Here is a 15,632-nt window from a genome sequence, read left to right as displayed (position 1 = left end):
GAAACAATATACCTTTATTTTATTTACATAAAGTTTACACACTTTTGCATCAGGTATTATGATTTTAAGTAAGTACATACATTTTTATAAACATAAAGATTTACAATGAATGGATATTTTTAAATTTACAAAGTTGCCAGTAAGTTCCAAAAAACTACTTATACAGCAAATAATTACTCGTAGTTTCAACTGTGCCCGAACATTTTATCAATGTTATGTTATCACTAAAATTAGGATAATGTCTAGTTCTTGTTAAAGAGAAAATTGTTTCTACTTGAAGTCTATTAAAGTCTACTTCAAGTCTATTTCGAAATTTTATTTTTATTAATTTTTGTATGCAGAGGATCCTTTAAACATTGGCTGAAGAGTATGCAATCGACAACATTCCTTGAGAGATGTTTGGATATGTTTGAAAATAGTGGCTCATTTAAACAATTTTTGGTGATTCTTACTTTTTCCCAAAACTCAAAAATATTGAGGTTGGCAAAATTTTTTAAATTAAGGTGTTTATCCAAGGCCCTAAATTCTGTGTTGCGGTCTTCTACTCTTGCAATTTTACATTTATGAAACAAATAGTGGAACTATGCTTTGCATATTGCCTCATAATATAGAAGAAGGGTTCAGTTGTAAAGCCCATATTAGAACTTCATCGTTAAAATTAATTTTTTTCTTGATAGTAAGACAAAAGTTTACACAAAATTGTTTTACGTTTTTTCTAAAATTTAGAATATCTTCCTTTTTTTGACAAATGAACAATTCTGCTTTAGCTCCACAATACACGTCCCGTGTATCAATTTCGTGCGGTTCTAAATCCATAATCTAAGAAATTAATCAACACAGTGCTGTATAACTTAACGATTCACGTGCTGCCAAATTTGGCAGATGAAATGTTTTAAAAAGTACTGGGTAGTAGGAAAGTAGAAATCAGTTGCAAATTGTATCAACAATCGTACAATCGTATCGAAATTATCAACACTGGTCTGAGAGGACTGTTCACAAAAGGTATTAAAGTAGTCCCTTAAGTATTATGTATAAAATTGAGACTGAGAATATAAGATATTTAGTTTCCATAATATGTTTACGAATTTTATATCGTCTGGCGGAAGTTACAGCCACGAAAGTGTTTTTAAATATTAAACATTTTTTTAAATTTTTTTTAGCAAGAAATGCATCTACATATACATATGCTCTAGGAACATTTCTGCATCAAAAAGGAATTAAAAAAAAAATGAATGTCTCTTACCTTTAGTACCTGCCAGTTAAAGAGCCGCCTACCCAAGAAAGCAGATACGCATACATTCTGAAACACATATAAAAGCATAAACAGACGGCAGCGTTGATCCGGATCAACTCGGGAATTAGCTGCAGTTGATCCGGATTAACTGTTTGAGCTTTAACACCACTTGTTACCTAAATTTGGTAAATTTTAAAATAAAACAGGTCTAGCGGCACTGTGGTCTTCTACTAAATGAAACTATTTTCAAATTAATTGAAACATTATTAAATTAAGTATTAAACATTAAGGAGCATTAAGGAGCAAGACATCAACTAATCTATTAAGGGCCAGTAGCTCTATGCCTGGTGAACACTAACTAAAGGTTAAACATCGTTATCGACGTTATCGACTACCTATTATATGTTATGAAACACTAAGAGCCGGTTTCTCAAAGCCTGGTTGACACTAATCGCAGATTAAACATCGTTATCGACTATACCAACACCATGTTATATGCATGGAGTCGAAAACGTAGATAACGATGTTAATCGATGATTAGTGTCAACCAGATTTTGAGCAACCGGCCCTAACACTGGCTAACACTATCTCCCAGTTACAAATCGTTATCGACGTTATCGACACCCAGCATATAACATGTGATCGATAAAGCAGTCTATGCGCTTAACTGAAGGATGTATGTACCTTCAGTTGGCGTTAACTAGACATGGTGGAAGCGGCCCTTAGTCCATATACTTTCTTTATACCGTTCGCTGTGATTCAAAACCGATGCATACCAAACTTCGATAAGCCCAGAAATTCAAAAGTGTATTGACTCTAATTTGTTTTCAAGTCGGTTTTTTATTTCTCAAATCGGTTACACAACACGTATGTACAGACACGCCATTAATTTGACTTGAAGTGAAAATAGGTTGCTTTGTACAGTCTGTTTTAAATTCTAATTAGCATTTTAATAAATTTTAATTATTGTTCCCTTTCATTTCGGCAAATAAATTACTACACGGTTAAAAATTTCGGTTTTAGTTTTAAACTTTTTGGACTACATATATGACCAAACTAAATTCAGTTTAAAATAAAAACCTTCCATGTTTAAAAAAGAGAGCTCATATGTTGGGTTTAGAATTTCAACATTTCGGCTTATATATAAATAACAATAAAAAATAAAAGGTCCGATGGGGATTGAACCCGGACAGCCTTGGTAGCAACCAATTGTATCAAGCATCTTTGCACACTCAGCTACAGCCACGCATGTAAATGTGCTTTCATATGTTGAGTTTGAATCAACACCACAATTCGCTGTGCANCTATTTCGGTTTAGATTTTAAACCAAATTTTCTACATATGAAACCTAGAAACTAGAATTAAAACATTTTGGTTTGCTAAAATTTAAACCAGAATATATTAAAAATTTATTAAAACTATTGACTGGTTTAAAAAGTAGACTATAAAAGATTAAAAAAGGCAGTAGTCCCAGCGCAGTTTGAAAATTAAACCCAAATTTTTGACCGTGTTGCCGTATGTATTTGAGCCAATTTTGCGTTCAATATATTTTCTATGAAGTCTTAAAAAGTCACCTACTTTTTTCTGACTTTTTATGCTGCTACAGCTTTTTTGATGCTTTTGCGAGTGTGCGTGTTGCAATAGATCAGCTCTTCCTGATTTGGCTTTTAATGTGCATTTGCAAGCATTGTAATAAGCCTCGTAACCACAAGTGTTTACAAAACCAGCTTTTGAACGCGGGATCCTTAGTCCAAGAATCATATTTAAATCAGCTGCGTCCAAAGAATAAATATCTTTTGAAGAAGCAAAATAATTCAAAATCAGTTCTACTTACAAGAATTGGTAATGGAGAAAAATTACTGGGAAGTTAAAAAACGTAATTTTTTACACAAAAACGTCCGAACGTCAACAGGATACAAAAAACGGCCAAATGACGTTAAAAACGTCAACCTGGCAACACTGCCTTCGCGTGCAGTGGTGGCTGTAGTTGAGTGCGCAAAATTGTTTGCCATAATTTTTTAATGTCCAGAGGTTCAAGGTTCAAATCCCATTTCAGACAGGATGGAAATAAAATATTTTTGTTTGTTTATCTTAATAATGAAAAAGCACCCGTGAAGTGAAAAACGCGTCATTTTAATATGGGTGTACTTGAATTGAATATTTCCATACTAAATATTAAAATTTGTATACTAAAATTTATAACGAGTTGGGTTGTTGCTCTATCATATGCGTATTTTTTTAAATTTAGCACGATTTTTCAATTCTAAATTTTTTTTCTTTCAGTGTATTTATAAATATATGGAGAGATTTCGCAACTTTAATTAAACCAAAACTGCTGTCATAAATAGTCTTGCAAACACACCTGGAATTAATTTTACTTACAAAACAAATTTTTAAAAATCAAATTTCTTCATTTTAGTGAAACATGTTGACAATTACGAAAACTTCATATTTTTTGTTTGTTTTTAATACGAATGAGTTTTGAATTGAAAATAGGGGAATTTTTTAAAGAGTTTGGGGGGAATTAGCCTTAATAGAGTTGGCATCCCTGGTATATATGTACATAGAAATATACTAGCCAGAAGTGCTATTGCTTTATAAAAAAGAGAACCATTTNACAACTTTAATTAAACAAAAACTGCTGTCATAAATAGGCTTGCAAACACACCTGGAATTAATTTTACTTACAAAACAAATTTTTAAAAATCAAATTTCTTCATATGTTGACAATTACGAAAACTTCATATTTTTTGTTTGTTTTTAATACGAATGAGTTTTGAATTGAAAATGGGGGAATTTTTTAAAGAGTTTGGGGGGAATTAGCCTTAATAGAGTTGGCATCCCTAGTATATATGTACATAGAAATATACTAGCCAGAAGTGCTATTGCTTTATAAAAAAGAGAACCGTTTTGAAATATGAGTGTTTTTACTCATTAGAAAATAATTTATGCAATCTCACATACGCGGTTTTGCATTGTGTTGATACGCGGTTTTGTACTTTAANCATCTCACACACGCGGTTTTGCATTTTGTTGATACGCGATTTTGTACTTTAAACGACGATATACATACATAAATACCTATGAGTTCTCTGTAAAATATATTTTATTTTATCTAATCAATAAAACACTTTTACGACTCGACAAAAGTTCGGCAACTTTAAAAGTCATAAATAACTTCAACACGCTTTCACTTTTATGATTTATTTCAGCACATATTTACTCAATTGGTTATAAGCACAAACACAATTACATATCCTCGTTCAAGATGTATGTGTTTGTATATGGACGAACGGGAATAAATATGTATATACATACATATAATAATTCTATGATATTTTATGAACACAAATCCAAGCTTTGGTTAACGTGCATCCTTAGGGCCGTTTGCACCATGTCTAGTTAATTCTAACTCCCAGTTAAANTATAAATATGTATATACATACATATAATAATTCTATGATATTTTATGAACACAAATCCAAGCTTTGGTTAACGTGCATCCTTAGTAGTCTAAACTAAATAATGCCAAAATAAACTATGTAGTATGCCAGGGCGTATGAGCATCATCGCAGTCGGCTACATTTCTTTCCTATAACAATGCCTTTTAGGTTCTACTGTATCAACTTTTTGGCTAAAATATCAAGGCTAGAAATACATATGCGGGTTCTCGGACACCGTGCTAAAAGAAATCTGTTTTTTCTGGTCAAATGGATTAGCTCAATTTGATATCAGATATGTCCACTAGAGTCGTCCAAGTTTTGTATGGGGGATACATTTTTTCAGCTAATTTAAATTTGTTATGACCAGGGAACGGATTTGATGGAAATTGCCTTTTTTTTCTGCTAAAGAGATAAAGTATATTCGATTAAGAATGTCCACATATACACATTTGAAGTTGCCTTTTTTGCCTTTTCTAGCCTTAATTGTAAAGGGCAAGGAGAAAGGCCTTATTCCGGATAATATGAAAGTTTAAACGTTTCACATTAAAATTGGGTGCCACTGGCATCAACCCACGTCGGGCGNATGTACACATTTGATGTTGCCTTTTTTGCCTTTTCTACCCTTAATTGTAAAGGGCACGGAGAAAGGCCTTATTCCGGATAATATGAAAGTTTAAACGTTTCACATTAAAATTGGGTGCCACTGGCATCAACCCACGTCGGGCCCATGTGTAGTACATTCAAGGCTTTTCTTCGCGAAAATCGAATGAAAAAAGCTGCCAGAAAACTTCAAAATACATCTTGTGGTTCAACTATGGAGATTAAAGTTTTGTGAGTTAATAACTTGAAAAGACGGTTGGCGAATTGATGAAACAAAGTTTTTCTGAAAGTCTGGATTGTATGTATGTAGAAAAGTAATTTCTCAGATTTCCTAGGTTGGCGATTTTAAGCATTTTTCAATATAAATTCAATTTATACCATCAATAGGCCTTTCTGCGGTTTTAGGGTACGAGGNTCAATATAAATTCAATTCAATTTATACCATCAATAGGCCTTTCTGCGGTTTTAGGGTACGAGGAGTCTGAATCTGGAATTCCTTTTGTACCAAAAACGGCTGTTGGGTGCGATTTAGTGCAAAAAAAATTAAGGAACAATGTTTAGAAACTATGTTGAGAAACATTATTTGCACTTTTACTTCATTTTCTGCTTCCTTGTACCCCAAATACCCTAGAAGTCTTCTTGATGGTTTATGAAGAGAATAACTTAAATGTATAGTGAACACATATGTATCTCCCCAGCACGTTATCGCTTTCTAAAAATGGATTGCCACAAAACAAAACATTTTATGCACACACTACAATAGTATTAGCTACACAAATACAATTAAATTGTTTAATTACTCACCGTTGTCATGGACGTCGTACGCTTTATTCTGCTGCTGCTGCTCCTCCTCCTCCTCCTCCAATTCGACAATATTCAAGTTCTCCTCCTCCTGATCGAACATTTGCTCGTCCGATTGCTCTGCAGGGAATACGAACTCTGTATCTTCATTCGATGCTTGCGATGAAACGATCTGATAAGTTGGAGGTGTCAAATCTGCACCCGGGCCGCCGGCAGCGACGGGAATACCAAGTCCCGGGTAGGCTGGCACACCACCACCCCCACCATCACCATTGGGCCCAACGGCAGGCTGATGAGCCTGATGGCCTTGCTGTTGATGGTGTTCATGTTGATGTTGTTGTTGTTGTTGTTGTTCTTGTTGCTGCTGCTGTTGTTGTTGTTGTTCCAATAGCAATTGTTGTTGCTGTTTCTGTTGCTGCAATTGTGTAGCGGATTTCGGCTTGGCTGCGGATACCAAATTATTGCCGCATGGAAGTAAAATGGATGTGCATAAGATGAAGGCGTAGAAGTAGAAGAGCACCTGCATTTGACTACAACGCCATGAGATGGCTAAAAATGGCTTGCGATCGAATGTGGTGGTGGTGGTAGCAGCTGTTAGCTGTTGCGGCTGCGACGCGGTTGAACGATGACAACCCCCACGAGTGCGCAGAGTATTTGATGTAGGCGGATTTGCAGTGGCAAGAAGGCTGACAACAGCTTTGGTTGCCGTCTTCTCCTCCATAGCAGCGTAGCGCCTTTGGGCAGCATTTTGTGGCAACGATTGGCAATTGGTGTTCACTTTTACTGCACATTTTAATAGCGAGTCATTCACTGATTTCAGTTCAGATTCGGAGTAAGATGCGAAAATGCTTATCTCAGTTGCGCTCACTACTGCGTGCTGCTGCTCCACTTTAGAGGCTTCAATGTGTAAATTTAGATTTTTTGAAGTCGATTTGTTTGGGTTATTGTTATTGTTGTTGGCGATGTTGGTGGTGGTGGTTTTGGTTGTTGAAGTGGTGCTGGTGGTGCTGGTAGTGGTTGTGTTTACTATTGGCTTTTTATTCACTTCACAATCAAATTCATTCACTAATCTGGCAACTCTATTTACATTCCCGACTATTAACGATAACAACACCGATAACAAGTATAGCAATGGATCACGTTTGGTTGCGCGATCGCGCGACACTCTTTCAAGGTATGCGGCTAGCCACAGCAACGCACGGCACATGGTGGCAGTAAATCCACTGCCAGCCACAGCGCTGCTACGCGCGCGTTCACCTGCAACAACAACAGGGCTTGGTGGCCTTAGACGTCCGCGGCGCCGCCGACTATTGAAATCTATCGTCTTTTTAGTATTTTGTTGCTGCGACCCGATTGACGGCAGCGATACCATTGCCGTTGGGATTGCGGATGCCAACGCCGGCACTTCAAACATTTCTGCAATGTTAATGCTTTGAGTGGTTTTTGTTTTAGCGGTTGTGGTTGTTGTAGTTTTAAAGGTTGTTGTTGTTGTTGTGGTTGCTTTCGTTTCTGTAGCTGCGTTATGCTGTACGCAGCCACTCCGTTCAATACTAGTTACTGCAACAGCAACGCTTGGTGGCGTAGGCAGCTTGGTTTCATCAGCATGTTGCGGCAGCATGTTGCAAAGCACATGTTTATTGCCATTAGTATTTGCGCACACATTTACAGCTGTGATCGTTGCTGATCGCGCGCCACCAGCTTCAAACACATTTCCTAGCGCAACATCTGTGTCTTTTATTTCTGCAACATGTGTCCTAGCATTATTTTCAGCAAATAGTGTTACGTCTGCAATGTTGCTGCTGGAGTCGCGCGTCGTGCCGTCAGTTACAGCATTCAGCATGTATTTAGCTGTTATCCCAGCGTCGTTTGCATTTCGTTGCTGGATCGGCAAGTTTGCAATTGGTTCTGGTACGGTTTTGTTAATTTGCTGTTCTTGTGTGGCAACATGCTGCCCAGCTGTGCGTTCAATGGCTTGCCAAGTTATGTTTAAAGCTTTATTAAGCCAGTTAACTGTGTGAATTTGTTGCTCATAGCCTACTCTGTCAGCTGCTGCTACTGCTGCTGCTTGTTGTGCTGTATCATCGCAGTGCAGCTTTGTGCTCTGTGTTCGGTTTTGCTCGTCCAATATTTCCCAACATTGTCGTTGCTGCAACATTGATTCAGTTGCGAGTGGCATGAAGAGTTAAGTTCTATGTACTAGATTTTGGTAGCGAAATTTCACCGATGAGAGGTTGAGTTCTTACAATATTTCTTAATATGTAAATTTTTAAATATTTTCCAGTATTTTTATAAATACTTTATATATCCAATTTGGTATACTATGTTGCTGATAAACCGTTGTAATCGTTGTTTATTGAATTGTGTGCCTTAAAGAGCTATTTTTTAATTACCATGCATTTATAGATTTTCCTATTTTAAAGAAATATTTTTTCTATTGGTTTTTGAATTGCTATGCCTTTGAGGAATTTTTAGTTTTATATTGTATTTTTGCTGATTTTCTTTATTTGCTTTACGTTTATAGATTTTTTATTTATAACTCTTTTGCTGATTTTTTTTTTCTAAATTGCCATGTATTTTATCTGTAGAAATATTTTGCTGTTAAATTTCTCTAGTTAATAGTTTGCTTTTTTACAAAGAATTTGTGTTGATTTGTATTAATTTGCAATTCTTTTGTTTATTTTGTTTGCTTGCGAATATTTTTTCAAATGTGTTTTAGCAAATTTGGGTAGTAGAGCAGCCAGGAAGTATGCACTGTTATTCGGAATAAATTTTCTATGCTTAGCAAAGGGATGGCGATGGTTATTGGTATGTAGCAGCAATTTTTTCTCGCAGTTTGTTTAAATATGGCATGCGGACAGAATTTTTAAAATTGTTTGCAGAATTTTTTTATATTTAATTTTATTGCAGAACTTCTTAATTTTAAGTTTTTAGTATGCAGTAACAGTAGTCTCTAAATTTTTGCTACGCAGCAATTTGGTAATTGGTTTTTTTGTGCAGCGCATTTTCTATTTTTTTGTTTTTTGGTTGGCATGGAATAGTATTTGCAATATGTAATTGTATATTCGGTATACAGCGCTTTTTTTAATTTTTTACCCTTTTTTTAAATTTTTTAACTAAAATTTTTTATATTATAATTGCAGTTAGTATACAATTTGCCTGGTTTGGTATGAAAGATAACAAAAGCTAATTGTAGCTAGTTATAAACGAATTTTTTGATACTTTTTTAAATTTTTTTTTTTAGGTTAGTAGAAACAGTACAAGCTCACAAATTAGAAACACTTTGTAATTAAGATGATTAATTTTCAAACTGTTTTAATTTCTGCTTTTTCCAACATTAGAGTGACGATCTGGACGACTGGCTTGTACTCTTTTATTAAGGTTATTTTAAATTTCAATCCCTTGCCTCAAATTAGGTTTATTTTTTTTATTTTAAGACGACATTTTTCACGAACCACTATTACTTTATACCGCTTTGCGAACCCAACACAACATACAGTAATTAAAAAAAAAAAATAGAGACACTACATATTTACCAGTTTTGACTATTTTTCTTTTGCCTGTTTTTTGTTTATATTTTTTTTTTAATAAAAATGCAGCTCATTATCTAAAAAAAAAAGCCATAAATCTCATACTTACAAAATATTACAAGCACAACAACCTTTTTATTCAACTTTTTTACAAAAATAGTTGTATAGACAATTAAATTCCTAATAAAGTGCAATTTTCAAGTGGCTAGGAATTCGCGTTGACTTTTTATAATATTTTTTTTGCCGATGGTGTTGTTATTCTCTTTCATACAAAACAAAATAGTCGAACAATGTTTTGTTTGTCGAAAATCAACCCGAATTTTTAACCAAAGGACAAGTTTCAAGCACCTTATTAAGATAGAATTTAAGGGGCTATAAAACTGTATGTTTATAAAAAAAATAATAATAGCTATTTTGTAAATATAATACAAATTAAAGGAACAACAGAAAACTTGAAGCTTAAAATTTATTAGAATAGAGTTAAATGGGTTATACAAATATTTTTATAAAAAAATAATAAAAACTTCCCAAAAAATAAAAATTAAATTAAAGAAACAAAAGACAAATAGTCAAACTTGGTCAAAATGTAAACTTTAAAAATGATTGCTGAAACCATTTGGTTCTAATAACTGGAATACTCTAATTCTTCAGAGCTCTAATATGTGAGCTTCTACTGTATTTATTTCAATTTATTGATACATATATGGAATATAAATCTTATGCTTTTATGATCATTATGTAGCAGAAATTTTATATTTGCTTTTTCAGAATATATTTTTGATACTTTGCCAAATTATTTAAAATTCAAAAGCTCTTTGAATTTTAATGACGTATCTTTTCTTATGGTTCTTGAAATAATCAAATATTTTTTGAAAATTTTTGAAAAAAAATTTTAAATTTTTGGAAATTTGTGTTTTTTTTTAGGTTTCGATGCGCAGGGTTTCATCGTTATTTGAATTATTATTGTTGATTTGGCGTTTATGTTTTCATACATTTCTTACATTATTCAAAATATGTATATTTTTTCACATTTATTTCGATGTCGTTTCAGAAAAAATATCGATTTTGCATACTTTAAAATTTTCGGTGTCACTTTACTTTTAAATTCATATTTTATTTCCGCAAATTTGCCTTTTTTTCAAAAAATAATCTCACTTTTTTGCCAACTATCAAATTTTTCATGTCACTTCACATTTAAATATTTTATTTTCACAAATTTCTAAATAAATTTCAGTTTTATCGCGCATTTTAATAACTGAATAAAAATTTGTTTCTTTGTTTTTGTAATTCATGACATTTTGTATGTTCTTGTTATACAAGAAATTTTACCAGAAACCAGAGTATACCTTACCAAAGGTCTTCGACGTGCTAAGTGCATATCCGGGGTCGTAGTTGGTATGGTAGGTAGCTCAGACTTTCGAGATAGTTTAACAGAAAAGTGCAAAAAACGAAATTTTTGATTATATTTCAGGTTATGTAGAATATCGATTTCTTAAAAAAAAACTATACACAGCATCTTAAAGTACTAGCATTTATTCTTTTAGCTGCCGTCCGGTTTTCTTCAATATCATTTTTCTCGTCATGAATAAAACTTCAAAAGGTTTTTATAAATTAAGGGCCGTTTTCTCAAGTAAGTTTTAAAATTTATCTGCCCATCAACCACATTTTTTCTGAACAAAACTTCTCGACGAAACAAAGACTTGTTACTGCTTTGAGATGCTGTGTAGGATTTATCTTTGAGAAAACTGAAATAAATCGCGATGCTAAATAACCTAAAACATAGGCCGATATCTCGTGTATGTACATTTATGTTAATAAATCTCGAAAAGTGGAGCCGCCAGAGCAGTTAAGACACCGAATTTGGATTCAGCACGTCGACATTTGTTTGGAAAAATTACAAAGAAAACACATGTTTTTAATATTTTTCATTAACGACAATTATATAACGTTCTCTAGTAATTTATTCTCCTCCACAGTTTTCCACAAGGAATGAAATCCGCAACATTTAAATTCAGGCCTCTACTGTGTACAGGCATTTCGTTGCTCACACTTTGTATATTTTTAGGAGCGTCGGCTGAATTATTAAGCCTGCAAACGAGTTGCTGCGTATAATTTAGTTTAAGACTTTTTAAAAACAAATAACTAACATCCTTTTAGGCATAACTCAAATATTGTTGCATACTTTTAGCGATTGCAGTGGAAATTCCCGCTTTTGTCTTGCAAATCACTATTCCAGCACCTTCACTATTTTATTCATATCTGCTAGACAAACTCACACCCACACTATATGTATGTAGCTCACTGCTCGCTAGATGGCAGCTAACACACCTGCGTACTCAATATTTCTGTGTAGTTTGTCACTGCGTTCTGCGGCTTCTAGCAAAAGTCGCTAAAAAATTATTTTCAATTACAAAAATACACGCTTGCACATAGGTATGCATGAATGTCGGCCTCGTAGCTGGATAAAGTATTCGGCAGTCCGCTACAAAGTATGCTACATATTTTTATTAAAAATTTTTTAAACTTTTATTTTTACCTTTTTTCACCGTTGCGTGGCGTCGCAAGCGTATACGGCATACAGCGGTTATACATATACCGCCCGCTGTGTTCTAGGTACACTGCTGTCGCTTTGCACCGACAAGCGTACAAACACACACACACACAAACGCAGCACTTCTCAAAACTCACTTTACTTTAGCAACACATTTATATTTAACTTTTACTTTAAAAAAAAAACAAAATTGTGCTTGCTAAATTTTTTTAATTTTTTCCTTATTTTTACTCGTAAGGTGTGCAGCCACGCAGCGCAGCGCCCGTTTTTTTTTCTTTCTTAGAGGCGTTATGCAAAATGCCACAGACACAGTTATATGTTTGCGTTATTTTTAGCTGCGTTGGCTTATTTCTTGTTTTCTTGCATCACTTTGCAAATCGTTAAGAATTTTCCACAAAATTCACTTTAATATGTATTTTCTTTGAAGTATTTAATTTTTTTTCTTGCACTATTTCACTTGCAACATTTTTTTCACCAGCACGCTGCTGTGCACGGCTTTACCGTTTAGACGTTCCACACTGTTCGCGTTCTCATATTGTAGTGTCACGTCGTGTAGTGCTCAGTGCTGCTGTTGGTCGGCCGTTTGGCTTGGCTGGCAGTTTGCATGCAATATTCGATTATAGCATAGTTTACGGCGCAGCTGATGCGGCACATGCAGGTGTATGCGCGCGCTCTCTCTCGATCTCTCTCAAACGGCGTTCGGCTACTTGGGTGGGAGGCAGAGGCATTGCACGTTTTTTAACTACTACCGGCCGTAGCTTTTTATGGGAGCTTTCCGTTGGAAGGCATCACATGGCAGCTTTGTTCTCGGCTTGTTGAGTAATTGCGACGTTGGTTCTTTGGGAGCATTTTTCTGAACTCTGGTTATTACTCAATGCATAAATTGTTTCCGTTGTTGTTTGAGTGGTTCGTTTGTTCGTTAGAGCATTAAAATAGTCCGTTAAGTTTGAAAAGTTCATCAGAATTGTTTCTGAAAATAAATAATTTTTACAAATTATTAAAATGTTTATTTGCAAATATGTATTATATTTTTAAATAAACATATGCAGTGGCTAGCATTGGCACTCAAATTGTTTGGCTGTTAGTGCCCAAAGGTATGCTATATCCTCAATAATACAAATATACGCACACAGCTGCATATGCGATTTTTCGCACTTCTCAAATATCCCTATCAAAATATACTATCTAAAGTTCAAGGAGATATAAATAGCTGCAAAACTGGTAGTAAACCAATGCCTCCTATAGTCAACTGGTGTTCTAATCAGGTTCCCAGCATTTAATCAAAAAAGTTGACTGCCATAGGAAGGATAGTACTTCAATGTAATATAAATATACTGAAGTCAAACCACTAAGCGCAACTATGCGAAGTGAGATGATTTTGGTCTTATAGCATAGACAGATGGCAACGTCAATGCTGATTAACGGCAAAGTTGCTCTGATCAAAATCATACACTGAGAGATGGCAGTATTGCGGGTTTAGCGAGCCGCAAGATCATAAGTTCGAATCACATGGCCAGAAAAATTGGTTTAAAATTTTTTAAGGTGCTTCAATTATTTCATTTTCTTAAATGTAATTATATTTGCAGTCGCCATACAGTTAATTTCAGTAGGATTCGTCAGTTTTGTCATCGAAAACACCCCTGATCCGCATTAACGCAGGAGGGACTGACGTTACCATGTGGTAACACGGAACATATGTTTGAAAAAAAACGTCTGTTTGTGGAACTCAAGTTTTCCAATTAGAAACTAAAGCTATTATTGAAAGCGTAAAGCTTTAAATTTTAAATTCGCAACGATTGCTATTTAGTTGTTAAAAGAAGTTTTTTGTGAGTGGACGTTCAAAAGTGGGTTTTTATTTAAGGAGCAAAAAGTGGAAAAATTGCATCTGGAAGAAGGTAAGTTAAATTGTTGTGTATTTATTGATTAACATGTTCCAGAAATTATAACATCAATCTGAAGTTAAGATACCACAATTTACTACTAGTTACTAATTTTGAGGGTATATACACCTTTTGTCATATTTTTTGGTGTTTTAATGGGCGTGTTACCATATGGTCATGTCAGGAATTACAGGGTACAGGTTTAAAGATGAATTTCAAAACACATGTGCACCTAATTCGCTGCTTATTTTAAGAAAATCTTTGATTAATTCGCCATTTTGTTGCAGAAAATTCACATTAAAAGATATTGCAGACTATTTGGATGAGTTAGACGTAAATGATACATCATTTTGCCAACAAATAGACGGAATTTATATTGAACCACCTAATGAAGATGGAGAACTAAGTGGTGAAGATGATGCAAACGAAGATGAGGGTGAAATTATTGACAATGTATGTCGAAATCAATTAAACGAAGGATGTGAGATTGTGCTAAAGAATGGTGAGCACGTGGACTCTGCGTCAATGGTGAACTCATGTGACGTTGAGGGAAACATTGAAGCAGCACTAGCGGATCTTATAGGTGATGAATCCCATAGTGTAGAACAGCAGCTTTACGAATATGTGAAATCAATATGCCCACGGTCCGTAAGCGCGAAAACTACCAAGGAGAGTACACAAGACAACAAACAAGAGTCATCTGATGAAAATATTCCCAACACTTCTGTATCCAGCAGGCTAAGAAGGGTAGAAGGAATTCCGTCTGAAGAACCTCTTCCGTTAGCAAATAAAAACACAGTGTTTAACTGGTCGAAGGAGTGTAGAAGTGATCCAATGCCTTTATTTCCGGAAGCGAACTACAATGATTGCCGTAGTCTGCAGCCTCACGAGTTGTTTGAATTTTTTTTGATTATGCTTTACTAGAGCATATCGTTCGATGTTCAACATTGTATGCCGCAAAAAAATTTTAAAAACCTGTGCGCAATATCAGTACTCGTGGTAAGTTAGTTGCCTTGTACTTTTTTCTGTTTTAAGGACTTTTATACATGTATGTATTTAAATTCTGTTAGAATTGCGCACGTTTATTGGTATACATTTAATAACCGGCTACAACACCGCTGCTAATGTGAAAATGTACTGGAATATCTCCGAGGGCTTACGCAACGAACTTATTGTACAAACCATGCGGCGAGACCGTTTCAAAGAAATTTGTAAGTGCTTACATTTCGAATCTAACCTGGTTGCGCCTGATGGTAATGAAGACAAATTTTGGAAATTGAGGCCTATGACAGACCACTTAAGGGCCAATATGTTGCAGCACTTCCTTCCATCCCAACAACTGTCTTTTGATGAGAGCATGATTGCATACTATGGTCGGCACGGGTGCAAGCAGTTTTTAAAAGGCAAACCTATCCGTTTCGGCTACAAAGTCTGGTCTTTGTACACTCCGTCAGGATATCTAGTCGATTTCGACATATACCAAGGAAGAAATCCGCGATCAAACACGGAATACGAACAGTGCTTTGGAAAGTGTGCAGCACCTCTCATAAACATGATAAATAATTTTGACGAAAACACAAAGAGTCTACCATTTTC

At 34.8% G+C, this 15,632-nt stretch overlaps 1 protein-coding gene across 2 annotated transcripts in view; it reads right to left on the bottom strand.

The window, feature by feature from the left end:
• LOC108362117 (uncharacterized) overlaps positions 1–15,632 on the bottom strand; it is a 160,456-nt gene that overhangs the window by 123,315 nt on the left and 21,509 nt on the right. The window contains exons 2-3 of one of the 2 annotated variants that reach the window (XM_017614981.1): positions 12,142–13,126; positions 6,082–8,444 (exon numbers count right to left, since the gene is read on the bottom strand). In XM_017614981.1, coding sequence (XP_017470470.1) covers positions 6,082–8,254 — 2,173 coding nt within the window. In that variant the 5' untranslated portion in view covers positions 8,255–8,444; positions 12,142–13,126. Of the gene's footprint in view, positions 1–6,081; positions 8,618–12,141; positions 13,127–15,632 lie in introns of those variants that run through there. The other variant, XM_017614982.1, reaches the window with a different exon arrangement.

This window comes from Rhagoletis zephyria, unplaced genomic scaffold (genome assembly GCF_001687245.7).
Source record: "Rhagoletis zephyria isolate East Lansing unplaced genomic scaffold, Rhagoletis_zephyria_1.1 Rzeph_scaffold_00940, whole genome shotgun sequence".
Taxonomy (NCBI): Eukaryota; Metazoa; Arthropoda; class Insecta; order Diptera; family Tephritidae; genus Rhagoletis; species Rhagoletis zephyria.
The sequence above is the reverse complement of the archived record's forward strand: the minus strand, read 5'-3'. Positions and strand labels throughout refer to the sequence as shown.